We start from the raw sequence: 25,951 nt of genomic DNA, 5'->3' as shown, positions 1-25,951 counted from the left end.
TCCAGGCTGTCATGTGTGTAAAATGGGCAGCTGATTCTGACCTCCCTGGGAGGCTGCGAGGAGTCCACGAGGTAACAAGCTGAAACCCCAGCACATAGTAGGTGCTCAGGAAATAAGGGGGGCAATGGGGTGAACTGTCCACAGCAGCTCAGACTTAGAACAGAGCTCATCCAGGCTGATCTCCGTGCTCAGGCAGGGCCAGACCCCGCCCCTCAACACCCACCCCCTCTGCGTCTGCCCCCAGCACCAGCAGGCCCACTGGGGGCCGGGCCAGCCAAGGCAAGGGGCAGCGGACTCTTACCCAGTGGTGGTCCATGGGTTATCAGGATGTCTACGCCTTCGGGAATGAGGTTCCATTTCTCTAGCAGTGCTTGGCCTCGAGGCAGGTTAAAGCCCCAGCCATAAAACCAGGGCTGCCTATGGAAGAAGAGCAGGCAGTTCAGAGAGGGCCGCTGAGAGTGTGGGGCGATCACAGGAAGGGGAAGCAAGCCGCAGCGCCAAATGGTCATCAGGATGGACTTGATGCCCAGATACTCAGAGTAAATGCGGGGATTGCCTGGACTTCGCTCGCAGGCTGTGGGATGTGTCTGGCGTCCTCTTCTCCTTTCCCCTTCTTTCAACACAGTTTCTGCTTTTCTAAGATGAATAAATATTATTTCTGTAATTTTTTAAAAGGAAAGTTTAAAAAGAATCAGCTCCAGCCAAAGACCTCTCTTGCTCCAACTTCTTCTAAGGAAATTCAGAGAACTTGCTACCCACCCCTCACAAGGCAGATGTTCCTCTGTCTTCCTGCCCACGGTTGGGGCAGGTGGAGACCCAACCCAGAGAGAATGGCTTCCAAGTGGAGGACGCTTTCCCTTGAAGCTCCCAACAGGGGTGAGTCCATCCCCAGCTCTAAGGGCAGGGCCAGAGGGACCTAGGCCAATTAATGGAATCTCAACTCGGACCTAGCCTGAGCAATGCAAGTGATTCCTTTGGATAGGCTCAATGATGGGCATGTAACCTAGATCCTTCCCATTGGAGGGAAGCCCAGATATTTCTTCTCTGGATGATAGAGAAGAGGATGCAGTCATCCCTGCATATCAACCAGTGGGCTTCTTGCCTTGGAAGCTGTTAGCAGCTAGTAAGCTGTCCCAAAGGGGGATGGCTGGACCACATGGCCCAAGGGAGCCCCCTGGATCAAAATTGCACTGGTCACCCACCATACCTCTGCACTTCTCAGTTAAGTAGGCAACATAAAACCATTTGATTGGGCTTTCATTGCTAACAAAAACATCCCTACTATGAATCTTCCTTGGGCCTAAGATCTCACATTAACATAGCCCATTAGTGTTTACAAAGTCAACATCACCACCACCACCATCATCATCACTATCATCCCCATTATCACTATCATCATCACCATCACCACCACCATCGTTATCGCCACTATCACTACCATCATCGCCACACCACCAACACCACCACCATCATCATCATCACCATTATCACTACTATCATCACCATCACCACCACCACCACCATCATCATCACCACCATCATCATCATCGCCATTATCACTATCATCACCATCACCACCACCATCACCATCATCGCCATTATCACTACTATCATCGCCACCATCACCACCATCATCATCACCATCACCACCATCACCATCATCATCACCACCATCACCATCATCATCACCACCAGCACTATCACCATCACCAACATCACTATCGCCACTGTTGTGGGTCAAATTGTGTCCTCCAGGGGCGCCTGGGTGGCACAGCGGTTAAGCGTCTGCCTTCAGCTCAGGGCGTGATCCCGGCGTTATGGGATCGAGCCCCACATCAGGCTCCTCCGTTGTGAGCCTGCTTCTTCCTCTCCCACTCCCCCTGCTTGTGTTCCCTCTCTCGCTGGCTGTCTCTATCTATGTCGAATAAATAAATAAAATCTTTAAAAAAAAAAATTGTGTCCTCCAAAAACATACGTTGAAGTATGAACCCCTAGTACCTGTGGATGTGACCGTATTTAGAAACAGGGGTCTTGCAGATATAATCAAGTTAAGAGGAGGTGATACCAGATTAGGGCATGCCCCTAATCTAGTGACTGGTGTTCTTATGAGAAGATCATGTGAAAACACAGAGACACAGAGAGAAAAGGGCCATTCACAATGGAGGTAGAGATTGGAGTGATGTTGTCTACAAGCCAAGGAGCGCCAAGTACTTGTAGCCACCACCCGAAGCTGGGAGAGGGGCACGAAACAGGTTCTCCCTCAGGGCCCTCAAAAAGGACAAATGTTGGTGACACCTTGATCTCAGACTTTCAGCCTAACTGTTGTCCAGAAGGTATCATGGTGGGACTAAATCAGGGTTTTCAAATGGTGTTCCATGAGATGCCCAGGGTTCCAAAGAGGTGCTTTGGGGGGCTGCCAACAGGTAGAGCCCATTCTCCAACTGAGAATAAATGCCTGTTGTTTTAAGTGCCCCAGTCTGTGGTGATCAGTTATCACCCCAGGACGCTGACAGAGTCATCACCACCACCATCACTGTCATCACACCATCACCTCCCCACCTGCCACCTCGGGGTCCTTCACACCAGCAGCAAGGATGGACAGATGGGTCTCTTTCTGTTTCACGGATGAGGAGACTGAGAACAGAAATTATCACCTGCATTTCCTGCATACCTACTTTTTTGTCAGGTGCCATCTAAGTACATCATAGCGATGGTTTCCCGGTTATAAGAACCCTGTGAATTAAGGATAAGAATATCCCCATTTTACAGACGAGGAACCAGAGGCTCAAAGAGGTGAGCTAGCCTAGGGATTTAAGTGTGCTGACTCCCGGGCTGGGCACCTCACTACCACTCATCCGCCAGCACATCCCATACAAGTCAGCCGTGGGGCTGGACTTTCATCTTCAAGGTCTTTCACATGCCCAAGCTGTCACTAAAATCCCTCTCATGGCGCCTATGCCCGTCATGGGGAGGCTGAGGCCTCTGGCTGTGGACCCAAAGCTCTTCCTGTTGGAAGCCCCCCAAAGCATCTCTTTGGAACCCTGGGCATCTCACGGAACACCATTTGAAAACCCTGATTTAGTCCCACCATGGTACCTTCTGGACAAGAAGACTGAGGTTCAGCGAGGGGCAGTGAGGTGCCTGGGGTCACATGGTTATCAGTGGGGAGGTCACATTTGAACCCTGACCTGACACCCTCTCCCCTCAGCCTTCATGCCTGCAGTGCCGTCTTCTGGAACATGGGTTTGTGAAGGAGGATGATGGGGGACCACAGGGGCCGTTTGGGGGTCAAGAGTCCTTTTGCCATTTCAAACAGGTGCAGAATCCCCTCCACTGCCAGCCTTGCTCACCTGGGACTCCTGCCAGGAACACCGGTTCTCTCCTCTTCTCCTCCTGCCCACCCCTGACTACACGCCACGTTTATCCTTCAAAGCCCTGCCTGCCCCAATCTTCCTCTCACCTTGCGTGCCTGGCACCAACCCGGAGGAGGGGAATGAATGAATGAATGAATGAATGAATGAATGAATCTGAATGAATGAATCCATGTGTTAACAGATGTCAAACAGGACTTTTCCTGTTGCGTGGGGATCGCAGCCAAAACTTCAAAGCTGAAAATGATGCCCCGTATTCGAAAGAGAGCCCCCAGCTACTGCCCAGAAAAACTTACTCTAAGTGGGCAGAGCACACCAGGCCACCATCTCCCCAAGCCCCTGCTGGCCTAAGTTTTGGCCTTGAAGAAGAGGGCTGTGGCTCCTGCCTTGTACTTGTAGGGGGAGCTGAGAAGTTTCCCTCATACCTAGATATGAGTGGGCCCCAGGAGAACCACCTGTACAGGTGGGGGCCTAGGATCTGCTCTCTGAGACTCTGGGAGGAAAAACAGATGGTGAGAAGCAGTCACAGAGAGACTGTCAGCATCCCCAGGTTTGCACTGTCCGAGGGATCCCCAACCGTAGGAAGTACCCGCCAAGTGAGGAGACCAGCTGTTCAGGGCTGGGGAACTGCATCTGGGTGGGTTGGCCTGGAGACAGTTCCCTCAGAAGACACCTCCTATCGCTGGCACACCCAAATTGGCCTGCCCTTGCACAACCACAGAAAATGCACCCCTCACATACACAATTTTACACCGAACTTCAAGGCAATCTTGGGGTCAGACAGATCTGGGTGAGAATGGGTCCACCTCTTACTACCTGTGTGACTTTTGGCAAGTGACTCAACTTCTCTCTATGCCTCAGTTTCCCCATCTGTAAAATAGGGATAAAAATATCCTCTCTATGGTGCTGTTTGGAAAGATTAAATCCATTAATCCATATACAGTGCTTAAACAGTGTCTGGTTCAATGCATTGCAGCTGCCTTCATCATCCCCATCACCATCATCATCCCCATCTCCATCATCGCCACTATTATCACCATCACCATCACCACCACCACCATCACCATCACCATCATCACCACCACCACCACCATCACCACCGTTACCATCACCACCACCACCATCATCACCATCACCACCACCATCACTATCACCACCACCACCATCATCACTATCACTATCACCACCATCACCACCATCATCATCACCACCATCACCATCACCATCATCACCATCACCACCATCACCACCATCACCACCATCATCACCATCACCACCATCACCACCATCACCACCATCATCACCATCACCACCATCATCACCATCACCACCATCACCACCACCATCACCATCATCACCATCACCACCATCATCACCATCACCACCATCATCACCACCACCACCATCATCACCACCACCACCATCATCACCACCACCACCATCATCACCACCACCACCATCATCACCACCACCACCATCATCACCATCACCACCATCATCACCATCACCACCATCATCATCACCACCACCATCATCACCATCACCACCATCATCACCATCACCACCATCATCACCATCACCACCATCATCACCATCACCACCATCACCACCATCACCACCACCATCACCATCACCACCATCATCACCATCACCACCATCATCACCATCACCACCATCATCACCATCACCACCATCACCATCATCACCACCACCATCATCACCACCACCATCAGCACCATCATCACTATCACTATCACCTTGATTATTGTGGGCCCCTCCTGAAACCCACCCATGGAGACTGCATGAAAAACCTTTGGCCCAGGGCAGAGTTTTTCCAACTGCATTTTGATGGGTCACAACAACATTTTTGTAAAAAGAAAAGAAAGCATAAAAAAAAAAAAAGAGTACCTCCTAGCAGGGAAAGGATATTTCAGTTAAATATATCTGTATTTAAATAGACACCCCTGTATGGATGTCCTGAGTCACGATGTAAAGTGGTTTTCCTACTACATTCCTGGTCAGAAACAGCTGACGGTCGTGCTCCAGCGGCCAGCCGGGGCTGCTTCTGCCCTAATACGCTGAGCTCCCAGCTCTGCGACTTCTGAAGCCCTCAGACTCTGGGCACACTCAAGCCCCCCTTTGGCTGAGCCAGGGCAGAGTCACTGCAGGAAAGCCAGCAGCAGCCTGGATGCTGCTCAGAGAGCCAAGCCTAGTGGTCCTCCCAGGAGCCCAAAGCCCTGTCAGCCTCCGGGGAAGGAGGCAACGTGTTTCTGGTGCTGCCTTCCAAATACAGGATCCATTCTTCAAAAATCTAATCAAATATTTACAAGACGGGATGAGGCCTCATCTGCATGGGGAGAAGGCGTCTGTTAGTTCCTGTGAGCCACAGCAAGGGGTAGCTTCTTGAAAGAGACACTTAGAAATATATCAGAGACCCCGCAGACCCCCAGAAGCAGACCCACGCAAGCCTCCACCTGCCTCAGCTTCCCCTCACCCAGCACTACTGAGCCTTCCTCTTCGGGTGGTGTTTCCCCATAGACACACCTGCCTAGTTCTTGGAAATACACCACCTCCAATCGTGGGAAGGTGGAATCCGCTCTGCCCCCAGGGAGGCCCCGAGAGCTTGCTCAAGGCACCGAGGTTGGCATCAGACATCCTGATTCTGCCCCTGGGCTGGTGACTTCACCTCTCCCAGCAGGATAATGTTGCCCACGCCCCCAGATCTTCCCCCATGAAGGAAGGGGGGGTCCTTCTTGCTTGGTGCTGTGACCCTGACACAGAGGGAAGGGAAAAAAGGAGAGAGGGAGGAGGTTTAAGAGGCTTAAATTATACTTCCACTATGAAAATTCTTTCTAAATACCCCGGAGCTCCATCAATGGGAAAAGGGGAGGTTCTAGCTTTTATTGAAATTTAAGGGGGGCAGGAAGAGTCAAACCGTTCACGCAAACATCCAAATAAGCTATTTGCCAGGATGGCCCGTGGGTTGGGGATCACCCTTGTCAGGCCGCGGTTTCTCCAGTGCAGTGGGAGAGACAGACTCTTCACAATGACCTTACCCCCAGAGGCTTTTGACCAGCCCACAGGGCCTGGAAACCTCTCTGGCCCCTCCTGTGGGTGTCCATTCAGGTTTCTGCCATGGGAAGAGGAGACAGAAGGGTGGTACCAGTTCTTCTTCGAGATGACGTCGGCCCCAGATGCTCCCAGCATTCCAAGTCTGGTCAATTGACCTCCTCATCTAGTAAGGCCCTTAGGGGCCAGAGCTGAAGGCCAAGGCTGCTCTGGTTTCCAGACAGAGGAGAGGGCAGGCAAGGGCTCACAGGGCCTTCCATCCAAGCAGCCAGGGTCCAGCCCACCCCTAGTGGCCCACCCCGCCTTGGGGGCAGCCATGGTCTGAGACCATGAATGCCCAAGGCGGGATGCCCGGGCCCTGAGAAAACCCCATCCCCGTCTCCAACGCGACCTGGCGCCTGGACCCAGCCTCGCCACGCTGAGGGCCAGGAGCCCGATGTCTGCACGCCATCCAGGACACATCACAGACCTGGAGGAGGTCGAATGAATCAGAATTCTGACTGAGCAATGGGAGGTGGCTTTATGTCCTGAATTTCTGTCTTTCTGTTCTAAAGTAACCATTGGAATAATTTTCTTACAGAATGATAGTTGCCATGACAACCAGAGCAAATTTTCCTTTTCTGAAACAGATGTCTCATTTAGTTGAAAATTAGAATGTGAACAAACCCATGGGAAAAATTAATTCAAACTTTAACAGAGCGCTGAATACAATGTAATCTCTCAGAGGTTAACCCCTTAACAGCTTTTTTGTGCGCTTATGGTAACCTTCGAATCCAGTCTAATTAAGCCCGCTTAGCCAATATAAATGACCTCCTCGTGGCCAATCATTAAGCGATTTCCCCCTGGAGCGTGAATCCCAGGTCCCCCGACGGCAGACGGGAGGGGGATGACTCGTCTACAGAGAATGCCGCAGCCCAGTGCGCTCTGCTCTGCCAGGTGAGGCACCCGGCCCCAGGGCGGGGGTGTACCCAGGGGTCACCCAGGTAGCCTGGGCTATGGCCACCCCATTTCCCGGGGACGCTGGGCTGTGCGGGGGGAGGAGGCCTGGAGTGCCCTGGGGTGGGGCTGGGCCCACTGGTGCACCCAGGCCAGGGCATGATGCGAGGGCAGGCGTCGGGAGTTCCCCTGACGGGATGTGGAGGGGCGCTTGGGGGACACCAAAGGGGCACCTGCATGGGCACAAACCCAGAGCCTCTCCATGAGCCCCCAGTCCTCACACCCACACTGGGAGGCAGCTGCCATCACTGCTCCATTTTACAGATGAGGAAACTGAGGTGCGGGGAGGTACAGAGACTTGCACAGGGTTACCTGGTGACCAAGTGACACAGCTGGGGCTCAAACCCAGACAGCGGATTCCAGAGCCTATGCTCTCTGCCTCCAGGCCAGAATTATGCAAATAGGACCAGGGATCCTGCCTCCCCCTCCTCATCAAGCCGCACTTACCAGCCACTTCCACATCTCAGCTCAGTTAACCCTCAGGACAAAGTCCTGGGAGGCTCCCACTTTAAAGACAAGGAAATGATGGCACAGAGAGGCCAAGTGGTGTGCCTGAGGACACACAGGAGGCAAGAGGGACGTGGACCAGAGCTCCAGGCTCCTGCATCTTGTGCTCAATAGTTGGTTGACCCAAAGAAGACCCTACTGGGGTGGCCAGGTTACGGGCTCCCCTCTCCAATGGCAGCTGCCTGCCTGCTCCTTTGAGCAGCTCCTGAATGTCCCCTGCCAGGTCCCAGCCCAGCCCCCGGCCCTGCTAGGACCCCTCTGAGCCTGGCTGGATGGAGAGGAAGCAGCCTGTGACTCCGGCTCCTGGCATCCCACCTCTCAAGTGCTCCCCCAGGTGACTCCTCTACTCCAAAGCCTTCCATGGTTCCCTGTGTCTAGAAGACAAGCCCAGACCTCATGGCCTGGCACACAGGGCCCTGGGACTCTGTCCCAGTCCACCTCTTGCACCGTCCTGCTCAGATTTCCCACTGAACCCACCATGTGCTGGCCACAACCAACCTGTTTGCTGAACACCACTCAGCCTTTCCCTACCTCTGGGTTTTTGCTTCTGCTGTTCCAGCCACCTGAAAAGCCCTTCTTAGCCTCTCCTCAAAGTCCATGACCCATTATTTGTTAAGGCTGGGCTCAAAGGCCCCCTCTTCCAGGAAGCTTCCCCTGATCACCTCTATCCCCCAAGCACAGGTGACCCTTCCTGCTCCAAGTCCCCTCATGGTGGCTCCCTCAGGACAGGTTCAGGTCAAATCTCCCTAAATCTCTCCTGCCCAACAGACGGCTGAGCCTAGGTGCACTCAGGGAGGGTTGGCTCACAGTGCGCATGAACGAATGAACGCATGATGTATTCAATGGCTGAGTGCTCTACTTGGCAGGCAGGTGGGAAAAACTAAGCATTTGCCCTCTCCTCTGTGCACCCTCCCAACAGGAGCCCCCCACCCCGGAGCCCCTGGAGTCATGAAGCCCCGAGACCTGTAAGAAGCACAAGCATGAGAACAAACAAGAACTCTCACCACCCACCAAGCATCCCAGTCTCTCCCACCCTCCCATGACCTGCCCGGTGAACTCCTGTGCCCATTTCACAGATGAGACCTCAGAGGTGAAGCCAGGCTCAGTGTGCTCACACCCTGTGCCGCCTCCTGGTTCACCTCCTTTGGGGGACCTTCCCTACCTCCCCAGGCAGCCCACTCCCTAGGGTTGGGGGTTGAGGACGGCTGTCCCGCCAGGTAGAAGGGGACAGCCTCTTACAGCAGACCTCATGGGCCAGGTGTTCTCACTTCCGCTCCTCATTCTACAGAGGAGAAAGCTGTGGTTTGAGCAGGGTGATGGCCTGACTCCCTCAAAGAAGCCTCTGCCCTCTCTCAGAGACGGCTGATACTGAGAGCATCTCAGATGAGGGTACCAGGCGTCACTGGCCCCAAGAGCTGCCCGGGACACTCTCAGCACCCCCAGGGAGGCTGTGCTCCCATTCCACAGCAGGGGAAACCGAGTCAGTGACACACCCGGGTGGCCCAAGCGAGTTCATGCTGACCCCTCCCCCCACAGGTGGTCCCAGGACACCTGGGGACACCCCACAGTCCGAGTGGCCACTGCCACCTGCCCAGCTCTGAGGGAGAGACGTCTGCCTTGCTCCTTGTCTCTGCGCCTCCCGACGGGGGAGGCTAAGGGAGCCGCTTCGCAGTGGGGCCAGCTCCACCGCAGGGGGGGGGGGACCGTGGCCGCCAGCGAGGGGGCAGGGCCTGGCAACACGTCCCCAGGGACTGTCAATCACACACCTTGCCCCCGCACACCACAGTTACGGCAAGTCAGCAGCAAGATAAGTGGAACCGAAGAATGGGGTCCTTTGTCATTCCTAATTAATTTCCCCCACCCTTCCGAGGTGCGGAACCATTCATCTTTTGTTTCGCTGGGACTCCGCAGCCGGGAGAAGGCAGACAATTCGTTTCAAACATTAATCTCATGTAGACTAGCGCACATGTGTTGAGGGGCCTCTGTAAGGAAGATAACAACGTGGAATCAGGAAAGATAAGGACAGGGAAGGGGCAGAGGGGACAGTCCGTGTGAGAGGAGTGGATGTGCGTGCGCGCGTGCACGTGTGGTGTGCGGGTCGTGTGTGTAGGTGTGTGTGTGTACGGTATGGGGTTGCGTGAGTAGGCGTGTGTGTCAATGTAGCTGTGTGTGTATACGTGGGTGCAGTGTGTGTGCTTGTGTCTGTGCGGTGTGGGGGTGGTAATGTGGGTGCGTGTGTGTGTGCGTGTGTGCGTGCATGTGCGTGCGTGTGTGTGTGTGTGTGTGTGCAGAGGCAGCGCAACGTAGGGCCAGGAATTTCTTCCCAACATCAAAATTTGATGGCTGCGTGTGGCGTGTGGGCTGACAACTGTCAGAATCCGGGGCGGAAGGAGAAAGGGCGTGAGCAGCAGCGGGACCCTTGGCAGTGGCCACGCCGGGTCCCTGGGGGGCAAGCTGGGACTATATGGGCTGGCTCCCGCCCTCCGGTCACTGTCAAGGGCTGAGGGGGCGCAGGCTCAGGTGGGGTGTGCGGCCAGCCCGAGACAGGCTGGCTCTGTGGCTTCCACTGAACCCAGGCCATTCCTGACCCGATCTGGGCTCAAGCCGGGGGTGGGGGGGTGGGGGGGTGGCAACACCACCAAGGTCCCTGGTGCCCCACCCAAGGGCTCTGCGTGCCCCCCCATCTCGCCCTTGCACGGCCCTGGGAGGGGAGAATCTGAGTCTGAGTTCCCAGAAGCGGGACGCAGAGCTCAGGGAGAACCAGGGAGCCCCACACAAGGGCTGCCCCAGGGACGGGGCCAGGGGCCAGCAGGAAGCAGTGGCCCCCGAGGCCACGGCCGGCCGCCCCAAAGCTGACCAAGGCCACCCACAGGGCTGGGCCCCTGCGCCGCTCTGCTAGGCCTGAGATCTCGGGCCAGTTCCTAGACCCGAGCCTCACCTTCCGGCCCATAACATGGGATGGGAACAGTCCTGTCTTGCCCCGTTGCTCGGCGGGTTAAACGGGACAATTCTGCAGCAGCTCCCAGGGACCTTGCAGACCAAGGGGTCTCAGAGTCTCAGCTACAGGAGGGAAAGCCCACCCCTCTGGCCTGGAGGAGAAAGAGGAAGGCTACAGCCTCGCGCTAAAACGGCCCGGAAACGCGAGAGGAACGGTGAGAGACACAGCTGTAGAGGCGCAGGACTGGCAGGGAACCTCGGGGGGCTCAGGGGAGCGGGCTGGGCCTGCGACCCACCCTCTGTAAAGCTGGGCCCCCAGAGGGCTCCCGGGGAACAGGGCAGGAATGGACCAGAAAAGGCCACCCACTGACCACAGGGAGGCAGGATGCTGCCCCAGATGGGGGAAAATATCCCTGACTTCTGGCCTCCGGGTGAGTCCGCCAAGCTCAAGAAATGAAAGCCAACCATCCAGGGCTGTGTGCACCCACAGACCAAGCAAGGCGTGCACAGTCCTGTCTGAGGGGCACCCCCAGACCGGGCTGCCCAGGACGGCCCCAGACAAAGCTACGCAGAACAGGGGTGTGCAATCCAAACGTCTAGCTCCCCAAACACCCTGGACCAGTACTGGAGGGAGACTGCAAAATAAATGTTTTTCGAAAGAATAAAAAGCTTTTCTTAAGAGAAAGAGCAAAGGATTCTGGGTGAGCAGCTGGAGCTGCGCGGAGCCAGGATTCCTGGCAAGAGGGGGTGGCCCTGAAGCCAGGGGGCCATAACAGGGCAGGGCCGGCGTCCCCAGGGCCCCAGCAGCCTCTGACCACAGCCGGGCACAGCGGGCGCTGGGCTGCCACAGGACGCGGGCCTGGCCAGGGTCCCAGGACCTCGGCCACGTCCTGGCGAGAGCCTCTGAGGGGCCAAGGAAGAAGCCAGGGTTTCACTCTATTAGCCTCTGTTCTATTTTCTCCAAAAAACGCATTTGATGAAGTTAAAAAGAAACTTTTTAGCATCTCTCCGTACCCAGTTCTGGGGGCCTCCATCCTGCCACCCAGGCCCAGCCCGGCCCACAAGCACTGGGGGACCCTAAGCAAGTCCCTTCGCTTCTTGGGTCTCAGCCTCCTCAGCTGTCCAGGGGGAACGAGAGTCTAGATGATTACAAGCGGTGGAAGCATGGGGCCTCGGGGACAGCAGTGGGAACAGTTACTATGACGACTGTCCCATCGGCAAGCAGAGCCTGGCTCCCGGGGGCCCCAGCCTTAAAACTCCCAGGCGGCTCCGTGCCTGCCCCCACCCCACCCAGCAGGCCTGCCCTGTGCACACAGGGAAGGGAAGGAAGGACATGGAAGGCTCAGCCCCGGCCCATACCCCGTCCCCGGGGCGGCTCAGTGGGCAGCGCCTGGCTGGGCAGAACACCTTGAACTCACACCCCCCACCCCCCACCCCGCTCTGGGCAATCCAGGCCGCGAGCTGCAGAGTGTTAGACGGTGAGTGGGACCACCGTGTGCTGAATGTCTACTGTGTGCCAAGCAATTGACACACAGACCCCCTGGAATCCTAAGAGCAACTACGGGGTGGGGGGGGGCCTATCCCTGCCATCATTTCACAGAAAGCCAAGATTCTGACCCAAGATCACCCGGCTCGGACCCGCCCGCCAGCATGAGTGCCGAGCGTGGCCTTGCATGGTCCTGGCGCTTAAACAGAGCTGGTCCCCGTGGCCCCGGGCTCCCTCAAGAGGGCCAGGGCACCCCCGCACCCCTGCCTGCAGGCAGCGCCAGGCCTCCAAACTGAGCTCCAGGATCCGCGCCCAGACGCCCGGCCACGGCCGGCAGCCTCTTCTCAAAGTTTAACGTCTCAGCAGGTTTATATCCCTTCCTTCAAAATACCAGAAGTAATTAGACCAGATGGCCGAGCTGCATGCCAGTTTCACTCCCTCCCGCACTCCTGTTTTGTCTTTTTTTTAAATCAAGGCCGTTTTCAGTTAAATGAGAACAAAAAATGTATCCAAATCGCATAAATGAACACGGTATGTATACAGAATTTTTTTCCAACACTTAAGATTCTGTGACAGCTGAGCTCTTCCTCTTCCTCCGTGGTTGGTTCCCACCCCTTCCTCTAAGCCGCTCTGCCCAAGGCGCAGTGCCCAGTCTGCTCCCGAGGGGACCAGACGTGGCTTTCCTGTAACTGGAAAGTCACAGTGCCCCGGGGGCGGCGTCACAAACACACAGCCCCCGATGAGACTTGGGACCAGAGGCCCTGAGTGGCAGAGCCTCTGCGGGCGTTGGGGAGGAAACGGGGTCCAGAGACGGGGCAGGCTTTCAGCCGGGGGGGTGGGGGCAGCAGGGTAAGCAGGGAGGTGGCACGGTCAGGCTCTGCTCTGGAGGGACAAGCACCGAGGAGGAGAAAGAGGAGGAAGGACCCTGCAGGCAAGTAGCTTGCAGGAAGGCTTGGAGGAAGGCCCCAGAAAGACACAGGAATGCCACGCCAGGCCAGACCTGAATGTTAACTGAGCTCCCACAGCCTGGCATCTGTCACCTGTTTGTTCATCCATCCATCCATCCATCCATTCAACAAACACTGATTCTCACGAGCCAGGCACGGTCCTACCCTCTGGAGCAAAGACCATAAAAACAGAGAGTCAGGTCCCTGTTCTCGTGGAGCCTCCAACATTCTAGAAGGAAAAGAGGCACGACAGAAAACTATTGCCAGAGTCATGAAGACAGTGTGGTCCCGGGGCTAAGTGGTGAAGGAGGAGGAGAGGCCCAAGCACGGAGCCCAGGCGCTAGGCGGAAGTGGCTAGCACAGGGCATGCCGGGAGGGACAGACCATCTCCACTCGGTGCTGGGCCATGCGGGCGTCCACGGGGAGGCATGGGATCCCTCCTGCCACCGTCAACAACTCACTGCCAGCGGATCCAACACCCAAGCATAAAAGGCTAAACAGCAAAGCTTCCGAAGACAACATGGAAATATCTGCCCGACTCCAGGGGAGGGGAGATTTCTTAAATAGAACCCAAAAAGCACTTACAACAAAGGAAAACATGAATACGTTTGACTACCCCCAAATTAAGAACTTGTGGCCACCTGAAGGCACCACTGAGAGTCACAAAGGAGGGAAAGCCGCTTTCACATCACAACAGACAAAAGGCTCCCATCCAGGATCTCTACGAACCATTAAGAAAAAGACAGATACCCAACTATTATTTTTTTTAATGGGCAAAAGACCCGAGCAGTTCATAAAATAAGACATCGAAGTGGCCGACGAAAGATGCTCGGCCTCCCTGGCCATCAGGGGAGTGCAAATGAAACCACGCTCGGAGGCCAGCACGGCAGAACGGACGTAATTTAAAAGCCCCACAACACCAAGTGCTGGCAAGGACGCAAGGAGAGGGACTCGCTGGGGAAAGAAATCGGCATGACCGCTTTGACAAACGGTTTAGCGGGTCCCCTAAAGAACCACACGGTCCGTGACCTGCCCACTCCGATCCTAGGTGGGTGTGTGTGAGTGTGTCATGTGCATCTGTTCGGGGGCTCGGATCTCTTTACCCCCCAAGAGACGTGTCCGAGAATGTCCGCAGCAGCGGTACTTATAACAGCTCCGAAGCCGGGGTGGCTGGGTTTACGGAAAATGGGTAAGTCACGGTGTGTTCACACGACGAAACGCTACGTAGCGGTGAGAAAAGGACCAGTTACGCCTGCATACGATGACATGCGCAGGAAGACTCTTGACAATACAATCCTGAGTATAAAAAGCAGATCCTATTCGCGTTGAACTTCAGATAAACAACAAAGAATTTCTTAGGGTAAGTCAGGCCCAAAGACTGCACGGGACAGACGCGTATTACAGATTATCCTGCCTCATCGACTGCTGCGGGGTGGGGTTGGTATCGGCCCTGTCACGGGGCCACAGCGAGGACTGACGGGGACATGCAGGCAAGCATGGGGCCGGGGACTGGCCTGGGCCAAGGCTGGGTCAGCACGGGGTGTCAGACCCCCCCAACCACCACCACCCTCATCCTGAGCCCCCCGACGGCAGAGCCAGGCCGGATCCACGTCTGGGTCTCCAGGGCCCTGCAGGGGGCCGGGCACACGGTGGCCTTGTGGCCTTCGGAATGCATGGCCCAAGGAAAATTTGGGAGGATTCTCTCTCCCAAGGGGAGCATCTCCCCGTGGCACCACTTAGAAGAAAAGCCAACGGTGGTGACCCCGAGTTCGTTTTGTTTCCCCTTCCTCGCTTGTCCCGGACAGTCCTCCACATCAAGGCCGGCCTGGTCACAGTGCCCCCGTTCCACACCAGGTGTAGCACCGAGCGGACTCTCCCCGTCCCCCCCCCCCACCGCGCCCCTGAGAGCATGCAGGTGCGTCCCTCTACAGGGGGACCATCAACACAGGTGGAGGAACTGGGGCCCTCTAAGCAGGGAGGGGCTGGGAGGATACCAGGCCCCAACACAGTGGGTCTGTGCTTGCATACCCTTGTGACGGGCAGCTCACCACTCAGTAAGGTCACATCACCTATCTTCTGGGCTCCTGCCTGTGGGACAGTCTTCCCGCACTGATGAGAGCCTGCCTTTTGTCACTGTCTTCTGTGCCCCTGCTCTGCTTGCTGGGGTCACACTGAACAGGTCTGCCCCTCAACCTGGGTCAGCCCTGCCCACATGCTTCAGACACCGTTGCTACTTGGGCGGACACTCCTGGCCAGTGCTTTAGTCAATCCCCGATCCCCGCACTGGTATAATTACACTTCTAAAGCTGGAGAGAACATCTCCTGTATTTCCCCACGTTAGTCAATATGTGGAGAGCAGGGAAAAGAAAGGGAAACCCGAACATCTGAACTTAGTAATAATCACCACCAGCTTGGCCGGGCTACCCTCCTAATGAGCCACCATCTGTCCAGGCGGTCGGTGCCGAGGGACTGAGCCTCGACGGACAGTTGGGGGGCGCACAACCCCCGCACCAGGCAGAATCAGCAGCAGGACCTGGAGGTTCTGGGGCCATGAGCACCTTCCCAGGGGCAGCGTCACCCGGGAAGAGCACAGAGGGGCCTGGCGGGACAGTGTCCCCTTGTGCTTGTTGGACACCAAGGCTCAGAGACCCGTGACTCACCAGGTCAGATGTGGAGTGAGAGGCAGAGCCTGGGGTCACCCCGGCGTGTCTGGGCCCAGGGAACGAGCACTTGACTGACAGCCTGCTCGTATGATCACTGTGTCCCTTCTGGACCTCCACTGTGCTGTGCCGGGTCCCCACGGGTTGATGACACAGGGTGATAGGCAGAGGGTGCTGTGACTCCCTGAGAGCTGACTGTCAGCCCCCAAAATCCCCACGGCCCCACCGCCTCCTGGCCTTTGCCTGAGCTATTCCCTAGGCCTATCACACCCTTCCCCAGCCCCACACCCTGCAGAGCTGCTTGTGTCCCTTCAGCCCCAGCCCCTCTCCCAGGGGAAGCCTTCCCTGACCCCAGCTGCCAGCCCCTCTCCTCCTGGCCCTTATAGGATCAAGGAATTGGTGGTTGATGTGTCTCCCACGAGGACATAAACCCCGTGAAGGCCGGAGCTGCACCTGTCTGGTTCACAGCATGTCCCCGGGGCCTAGATCAGCACGTGGCATTCAGTAAAGCCTTGACAAATGAATGAAGCAATTAACAGCTGACCACGAGGTCACCGACTGGACCCCTGGCCTCCATATCCTCGTGGAGTCTGTAAGGCCAAGGCACATCGGGATGATGGAGAACCAAGGAAGACACACACAGCCCGTTGTTCTGGGCCCGGCAGGGGGTCGGTGTTCATACAAGGACACTGAATGGCCTCTGTGCTGGAGCACGAAGAGCCCAGACTAGGAGTCCAGACGACCAGTCATTATGTGGACCTGGGCAAGCCACATCCCCCGTGCCTCTGCTTGTCCTTCTGTGAAATGGGATGGAGTCCTGGCCCTGCCTTGGGGGCTGCTGCAGTATGGGCTGGAGTAGAGCTAACCTCATCCTGGCCTCCACCTCAGGAGCTCCCTGGTAAGGGTAATTACAGCCCACCCCACGGCCCTGCTCTGGGCCAGGCCTTCCTTCATCTGGATTTGCCCACACAGACTTCACGACTGCCTATAATGCGGTAGTAGCATTTCCCCACTCCACAGAGGGACCAGAGAGGCTAAGGTGCTTGCCCCAAGTCACACAGCTCAATATTTGTAGGGTCCCAATTTGAACAGCCCTTCCCTTACTAACCAACCGCCGGACCACGGCCGTTGCTGTGCCTCCCCCCACCTGCTCCCAGCCCCAGATGGGGCCTAAGGGAAAGCAGGGCAGCTGCTGAAACGCCAGCCCACAGCCTGCATGGGGAGCACAGACAAGGTACCCCTTAGCCCTCAGCATCGATGGCTGCGAAACAGCATCCAGGAGAGTCTGGGGGAGCCCGGCACGGAATGGGGCTCAGAAATATGGCTCCTCTCCTGCCTCCTTCCACTTGCGGAAATTGCAGTTCAAACCCCCCTCCCACAGGGAGCCCTCCTGGATTTCACCAAGGCCTCCTGGGGCCCCTTCTCTGTCCTGAGCCTCTTCCCCTCCCACACTCAGTACTAGGCTCCACATGGCATCAGGGGAGTGGGTGTGCACCCACCCAGGATGACAGATTAAGGAGAAAGCAGTAAGACCCCAGGAAAGCCTGGAACTAAAGGGTCTAGAACTGTCCAGGCTGGAAACCCCCAAAATCAAATGCAGGAACCACTGGCGGCCCAAGCACAGAGCAGTTGGACCTCACTCGGGCCTCAGGAGCACCAGTGCTTGGCCTCTAGCAGGCAGAGGGGACCACCAGGCTGGCCCAACATCCTGGCTCTCCGTGCACCCATGAGCCTGAGAGCAGGGTGTCAAAGGCGTTCCTCAGCCCCCAGCCATAGGGGAGCACACGGCTGCTCCGGGGGAAGGAGTCGGACACGGAGTGACACCTGCCAGTCCCCATCCCCTGCTTGTCCTCTAGCCCGCATACTGGGTTCTGGCCAAGGCGGTGTTGGAAGGCTGGTTTCTGCAGCAAAGGACAGCAAGGGGGTCTCTGTTCACGGAGAGCTTGTTGGTACAGGCACGAGGCCCAGCTAAACCCTCCTGACACCTTCACCACCTCCCTCTGCAGGACAGGTACTGTCACTCCCATTTTGCAGGGAAGGAAACTGGGGCACAGAGAGGTTAAGTGACTTGCCCAGGGTCACACAGCCCATACAAGATGGCCAAGATTTGAGCCCATGCAGTTTGGTTCCAAAGCCACACTATTAACTCCTGCAGAATATAACATTTGTTAAAAGGGCTGTGTATGTCTGTGGACGTGCAGGGGCAAAGGGGTGTTCAAAATACCGGGCAAGGAGATGTGGTCCAGGTTGCCTGGTCTGTACCTGGAGGCCTCCCATTGACCCTCCTGACTTCCCTTCTTACTCCTCCCTCTCCAGTCCTTCCAGCATGTTCAGCCAGACTCCTTCTCCAAGTCTGAGCTCCAGCGGCCCACCAGGCAGATTCAACCACCTCCTCTCCACTGCTGTCCTTGGCACTGAGCTCATCATGTCCTCGAGTGCCCCAGGGGTCCTTGTCTGAGACCTTACAAGCTGCAGGGAGTTCATCGAGACCCCAGACACGATGAGGACCAGGGAGACGGCAGCAGGCAACTCCTGGGGCTCAGGGACAGTGGGTCAGCCCACATCTTCCCTCTGCCCCAAGAGGAGGCCTTGGCAAGATGGAACCAGGTTCTAAACCCGCCAGCAGCCTCTGGCCACCAGGTGTCACCACACGGCATCCACCAGGCAGCCCAGGGATTTCCCAGACACACTGTGTTGGTAACAGCTCTTCCCAAAGTCCCTGCACCCAGACAGTCCCCGTGTGCTCCCAAATCATCCCTCAGCCTCCCTGTGCATACTGCTCTGATGCTGCGGCCTTAGGCCGTTACCCGCACACACACACACACACACCCGCAGCTGTGAATGCCCTTCTCCTCCTTCACAGCTCAGGTCACCTCGCCTCCTCCAAGGAGGCTTCCAGGATCACACCACACTTTCAAGGACATGTGGTCTCTCCCCACTGTGTATGGTACCCTCCTCACCCTGCCAGCCCTTGGCACCCTGTGGCTATGGCTAGCTCTAAGCCCTCTAAGGGCCACTTGGTCTGTCCAGCTACAGAATGGGGACAATAAATCAGTCTGCTCAGGGCTAAGCAAGAATTAGAAACTATACTTATGGAGACTTTAGCACAGGGACCGGCTTACTGAATGTGCTCAGGAATGATTTGCTGCCCACCATCATCACTATCATCACCATCATCACCACCATCACCATCATCACCACCATCACCATCACCACCATCACCACCATCATCACCATCATCACCACCATCATCATCACCATCACCACCATCATCACCATCATCACCACCATCACCATCACCACCACCACCATCATCACCATCACCATCACCACCATCACCACCATCATCACCACCATCATCACCATCGCCATCACCACCATCACCACCATCATCACCACCATCACCATCACCACCATCACCACCATCATCACCATCATCACCACCATCACCATCAACACCATCACCATCAACACCATCATCACCATCACCATCAACACCATCACCACCACCACCATCATCACCATCACCATCATCACCATCACCACCATCATCACCATCATCACCACCATCATCATCATCGCCATCACCACCATCACCACCATCATCACCACCATCACCATCACCACCATCACCATCAACACCATCATCACCACCACCATCATCACCAGTATAACAGCCACCACAACCATCATCCCATCACCATCATTACACCAGGGCTCTGATGGACACATTGACCATCACACAGAAGAGTCATGACTCTTTCCCACTTTGATCCCCACTGAGCCAGGGAAGAGGCCTAATTATTCTGTGTGCCCAACAGAGAGTAAGAGCTTGATGCATACTCAGGACTGAAACAAACATCATCCCCGACAAGTACGCCCGGTCATCGGCCTTCCATGAAAATTCCAACTGCCTGATCACTCACCACCCCTCACCGGTGTATGCATCTCTGATGTTGTCAGGGGACATGGGCATTGGGGAGATTCCTAGTGTACAGAATAATGGTTGAAAGCAGGGGTTCTGGAACCAGAATGCCTGGGTTTAACCCCAGCTTTGCCCCTTCCTACCTCTGTGACGTTTGGCAAGATCCTCACGCTCTCTGTGCCTCAGTTTGCTCACCTGGAAACTGGGGCTAACAACTGTAGCTGTCTCTGTGTGTGAGATGAACAGCATGGAGGACACAGCTGATAGAACTACTTGCCAGTTAGATACGGGGAAACCAAGGCTCGGAGAGCAGCCGTGACCTGCCGGCGGCCGCACAGGGGTGCGGGGAGAGCTGAGATCCAGTTCCTAGGAGTGATCTGGAGCTCCCCGGTGCTTCTCCCAGTCCCCTTCCCTCTGCGCCCTCAGCCCCAGCTCCCCCAGCCCCCGCCCGAGGTCGGAGAGGCGCCCGCACACTCACCACGGAGAGCCGTAGACCCGGAAGCCACGCACGGTGACCTCCGAGTCCTGCAGGTAGATACAGTTGGTCAGCAGGGACTGCACGTTCTCATAGTTCTCCGGCTTCAGCTTCGACACAGACGGGAAGTAGTAAAAGTCTTGCTTGATGAGGTCAGCCATGAACTCCTGGTCGAAGGTCAGCTCGTGGTTGCCGGCAATCACAATCTTGTACTCGTAGGGCAGGCTACCTGCAGAGGTGGACAGAGACACACAGCACATCGCTGTTGGCCAGCTGAGAGCCACCCCCCAGCCGGGGGAGGGCGGCGGGCGAGAGCCGCGGGAGTCCCCGGCCGAGCAGCCCCGGCTACACGCTCCCCCATCGCTGCCCTCGGATCAGAGGCGGCAGCAGCTGGCTGCACCCTCCTCCCTACATCCTGTCTGCTCGGTGGCGGCTCGGTGACAGGCCACCAGACCCAGGCTAGTAGGAGGGGCCTGGGCCCTGCCTCCCAGCCTCTGAGCCGCAGCGGGACCCTGGTCTCATCCTCGGGACTTGCCCGCCTCCTGTTCCTCTGTCTGGGCCACTTTTCCCCTGAAAGGAGACCCCGCCCCAGCCCTCCAGGCCTGGTCCCCCAGCCTCACTGTCCCAGGCCCCTCGCCACGTGGGGGCCTGACTCGGGAGCCTCCGCGCTCCGTTTGCAGGAAGTACAAGCTCCTTCCAGAGCCCGTGTGAAACCTCTGGAGACCCCACACTTGGGGAAGGGCCCACCCCGACGGTCCAAGCCCAAGTGCAAGCAAAACAAAGCTGTCTATGCAGGCCATGAACCAGGTCCTTCCAGCTTGGCTCCGTGTAGAGCCCCAGGCAGTTCTTCCACACCATACCTCCTTCCCTTTCTTCCTCTGGGGACTTCACCTTGCAGATGCCCTGAGCAGAGGTGGGGGCTGCCTCCCGGCTGACCTGACTGTGGGCCAGGCTCTGGCACAGCACCCCCCGCCACTACCCCAGCCCCTCGGCCTCGGTAAACCACCACGCCCCCCCCCCGGCCCCCCAGGAGCCAGCCTGACCCCAGGCTGGGGTCTCTGCCTCCCCATCGCCCACCAGCCTCAGTTGCCGGGCTCCCCGGACCTGGAGAGTCATGACAGTACCTGTGGCCCCGATGTGGGTGAAAAATGTAATGCTGAAGCCACCCCGCAGGCCCAAGCCCTTCTCCTGGCCCCTCCGGGCGGGGTGGGCCCCCGTGGCTCGGGCAAGCACCGTGGGGCGTGTGCACACCCCAGCCCAGCACGGGCCTCAGACAGGAGAGTCAGGCAGGAAATGGTGACGTTCCACGGCCATTTCACAGAGGAGTCGTCGTGGCCATCGATGGAACTTCTAGAAGCCCTGAGCTCTGGTTTCTGAAGGAGCCAGTACATGAAGCTTTACCACGCACCTGTTTCAGCAAGAAAGCCGCTTCTCGAGTCCCAGGCTCTTCAGCATGAACGGCCAGTTTCCATGACCCCAGAGGCTTCCTGGGGTCCCTTGGGCCAGGCACTGAGCAGACACTCGCATCTGCACAGTGCCGATGGAGAAACTGAGGCCCGGGAAGCGAGGGTGCGATGTGCCGGAGGCTACGTGGCTGGGAGGTGGCAGGGCTATCTGAGCCAGTTCTGTGTGACCCGACACGTTCCACCAGCTCGGGGAGAGCCCAGGGAAGTGCCCCCCATAAGGCCAGGATGCAGAGCCCTGTCCTGATGCACAGAAAGCCACGGCCACACCTCTGCTCTGCAGAGACTTCTGGGGGGGGAGTGACATGTCGGTGAACCCTCCCCAAGGGTCCTCAACCTCCCGGCTCCTGGTACACGAAGAAGGAGAAGCAAGGGGCCGCCTGGCTGATGGAGAGCCACTCCTCACAGCGCATCTTCTCTGACCGGGGGTGGCTAGGACCCCCACAAGAGCACACAGGGCTGCCGTGCTCAGTTGGGGAGCCTGCTGGCTTCAATTTCAACCCCGGCTCCGTCACCTCTCAAATGAGCAAGTCACTCAGCCTCTCTGAGCCTCAGTTTCCCCCTGATCAAGGCGGGTGTGCCTGGGGAATGCCCCTTCCTGGGGGCTAAGGACCTCTCCAGCCCCCCAGGCTCCGCGGAGCCCCTGCCCCGTGACTGCCTCCCCAGGGGGACACAGTCCAGGAATGACCTTCCCACCCTGGCCTGTGATGTGAAACTGGGCATCCTCTGTCATCTGGAACCCCACTCTAGGAATGCCCCAAATTTGCCTTACTGAGAACTGACGCCCACGATATCGGATCGGGTGGGAGTGGTCAGACTCCACTCCCAATAGGCGTTCTAGGAAGAAGTGTGCTTTTCCCAGCCCTGTGTGAGCTCCAGGAAGGGGCAGGGTGAGCCTTGTGGCAAACCATAAATCATGAGAATAATAAACAATAATGCAACAGTGTTTCAAGCACTGTAACTACAACTATTATATTCTAATTGCAAGGGAACAGAAGAGTTCAGAACATAGTTAGAATCTTCTTTCTTCACACCCCCACCCCACCCCTGAAACCAGGACCTACATACACATCCTGCCTGGTCTTAAGCTCTGTGGCCATGGCAAACGGCTGCCCGAGGGCCACCTGAGTCCCAGCCCAGCCACGGGGCAGGGAAAGGAGCAAGACAGAAGATTTCTGGAAAACTGGCAGAAAACCATAATCTTGCTCATTGCTGTCTCTCCAGCCTCCCCAGAATCCTTCACAAGTTTGAGAAAGGACGGTTTTCTCCTCCTTAGTGTTTATCAACTCTGGGAGTCCCAAGACAATGACGGCCAGGGTCCCAGACCAGCTGTGACACTCACCAGCTGTGTGCCTCAGTTTCCCCACCTATAAAGCGGGAAGAAGAGCACCTCCCCCGCCAAACCGCTTTGGGGTTTCGGAAGATACTGAACAGAGACGCAGAGCTTGGTATCCACAGTGTTAGCTTCCCCGGGGCCACAGTTTGCAGGCCAGACCTGCCCACAGGCACATTTCATTTGGCATGACTTTTTTATTTGAATCTAGTTGCCAACATAAAAAATGTGAAAAATCCCCAATAAAATGTCACTCTTTGTTTTCTAAAAATCAATCAGTTTTAAAATTTCATGCTCCTGGCCCAGTCAAGTGCTGAGTTATCTGTGCCTCCCTTAGAAGGAAGCCGATGTCCGCCTGCCCCACTCCCCACCTGTCCCTACTGCACACACCGAGCCCACGTCACTCATCTTGAGGACCTGCCCACTCCCAGCAGGCCCCTGCCCTTCGGTGCTGCTAGTCAGGCAGGGAGGACGGGTTCTCCTGGCACTCTGCCTCTCCACTGTGCCCATCCTCCTACTTTCCTCACAGTCCCCCCCGCCCCCGCTGGGCCTGGCCAGGGGCGCAGAGTATCTACTTGTTCCCCAATTCGAGCCGGAGAGCACCAGGGTCATAGGACTAGACATGTTTGCTTCACTCCTCCCATCCCTGGCAGGTCCCAGCAGAAATCTGGCAAATGAAGCCGCCAACAGCATCACAGGGTAACATGGGGCGGAGAACCCCTGGGTGGCCCTGCTCCAGCTGCCCACGGGGAGGTAGGAGGTTTGCGGGGGCCTGAGCATCTGGGGAACGGTCGTGGAGGACACCCCAGAGAAGACCGCCATCTCCTGGACCCCATCATCAGGCCAGCCACGCTGGGTAAAGGCTGGCCCCCTCCAATCCCCATGGAACTTTCCAAGATACACTCTGTAGCAGGGGAAAATGACGCTGTCATTTCAGGAGCCTTTCAGGTCCCACAGCAGGGGAGCAGAGGAGGGGCCCTGGATGTTGGTCCAGCTGATCCCACATCTCTGGGTCAGCAACTTTGACTCTTTCAAGGCCACCAGGCCCTGGAGTGAGCTGGGAGCCCTCGCTGAGCCCCTTCCCCCACTGCAATCGGGGGATGAGAGGTGGCCTCTACCCACCGCTTTCCAGCTCTGACTCTGTTTCGACTTCACGTCACCCATCCGTCCCACTCTGAGCACCGCCCCGGTGGGGGGAGCCGCACTGATGTATTTGTGTCCTGTCTCGGCTGGGGGTATTACTTAAGCTAATGAACAAATGACTCCAACTGTACAGTTTCATGAATTCCTGCAGCTCCCGACTACCCGGGACTGGCGAGTGAGCACGAAGCTGTCAGCTCTCCCCTATTCCCCCCACCTCCACAGAGGAGGGAACCGAGGCTTCTTCCCTCCCAGGGAAGAGTGGATGGGGGCTCAACGCCCCTGTACACAGAGGCAGGTGGGGACGGGAGCTGCGTCATGCTGCCTGATACCCTCAAATACTGTCTGGGCTCTCCCTGCAAGGTGGGAGGGAGGCAGGGGGCATGTCCACTGGTAAACACATCAATGGTCCAGCACCGCACCCCTCTGAGCTGGAGGTCCAGCCACAGACACATCTGTCACTTGGGCCTGGCAGCTCGCCAGCTGTGTATAACCGTCACAGACACTGAAGTATAACTATCCCCATTTTCCATCTGGGAAAAGCAAGGCTCAGAGAGGTTGCCTAAGTTTACACAAACCACACACAGCACTGGACACTTGACAGACCTTGGGGCTGGGGCTCATCAAACTCATCCAGAACGGCATCCCAAACCACCACGCCCGCTGCCGCCCAGCATGTGCGGATGGGTGGAGGGGTGCAGGATGGATGGACAGATCGATGGATTATGGAGGAATGGACAGACACACTTACCAATCAATCCATCCATCCTGAGATAACTCTGGCTGTCTTCTTTACACCAACAGACTTCTGACTCCTGGGTCCCCTCACCTTTCCTCCAAACTTTTTCTCCCAATGTCCCAGCAGGGCATGTTTTCAGACCCTTGTCCCTCCCCCATAATTCTGAATGTCCACCTTTGAATCTTCTCCAATTGGACCTGCTCTCTCCCAAGTGGGAGTTGGGGAGCCGGAACTAAAGCCCTGGAATGGCCTGACCATCCTGGAGTGGGGTAGAGAAGTCCCCTCCTCTAGTCTAGGACTGCTACCTCTGTTGTTACAGCCTAAGGCTGCCTTAGCCTCCAGGTGCTCCCATGATCCTACAGCTCTTACCAAACTGTGGATAAAATGGCCAATGACCACTCAGCACAGCTTCTGTCACCCCCCCCCCATCCTCTATCTATGCCGTGAAGGTGGAGAGTGTTTGGGGACCTCAGTAACTGATTAACTGGCAGGGGCTTTGTGGGTAAAAAGATGAGATGAACACAAACTCTTCAGCACACAGAGGAAATTCATGCTGTTCCCTTTGTCCTTCCCGGCAGCAGGGAAGACGGCAGGCTTGCAGGAGAGCCACCCAGCGCCTGACGGAAGCACCTGCCTGACAAAGTTCCAGGAGTCCCCAAACCCCAGGAGAGGGAGGGTTCTCCAGGCAGGTGAAGCTAAGAGAGGGGACAGATGGGTCCAAATGTTTTTTCTTAGCCACCTCCCCTCATCGGCCCCTCAGAAGCAACGAATCCAACCAGCCCATCCCAAAAGCCCATCAGGCCAGAAACTCGCTTTCTTCCCTGCAGCTGGGCCCCATTGTCATACTACCCCCCACCCTGGTCAGCTGTCCACAAGCTCGGATGGAGCATGAGCCCTGTTCCT

General features: G+C 56.6%; 1 protein-coding gene across 1 annotated transcript in view; it reads right to left on the bottom strand.

The window, feature by feature from the left end:
- The window catches only part of MPPED1 (metallophosphoesterase domain containing 1), a 62,242-nt gene that overhangs the window by 4,473 nt on the left and 31,818 nt on the right, over window positions 1-25,951 (bottom strand). The window contains exons 3-4 of the mRNA XM_040637676.1: window positions 20,377-20,602; window positions 302-417 (exon numbers count right to left, since the gene is read on the bottom strand). Coding sequence (XP_040493610.1) covers window positions 302-417; window positions 20,377-20,602 — 342 coding nt within the window. The remainder of the gene's footprint in view (window positions 1-301; window positions 418-20,376; window positions 20,603-25,951) is intronic.

The sequence above is a fragment of the Ursus maritimus genome, unplaced genomic scaffold (assembly GCF_017311325.1).
Source record: "Ursus maritimus isolate PB19 unplaced genomic scaffold, ASM1731132v1 scaffold_21, whole genome shotgun sequence".
Lineage (NCBI taxonomy): Eukaryota > Metazoa > Chordata > Mammalia > Carnivora > Ursidae > Ursus > Ursus maritimus.
This window is presented reverse-complemented; position numbering and strand designations above follow the sequence as displayed.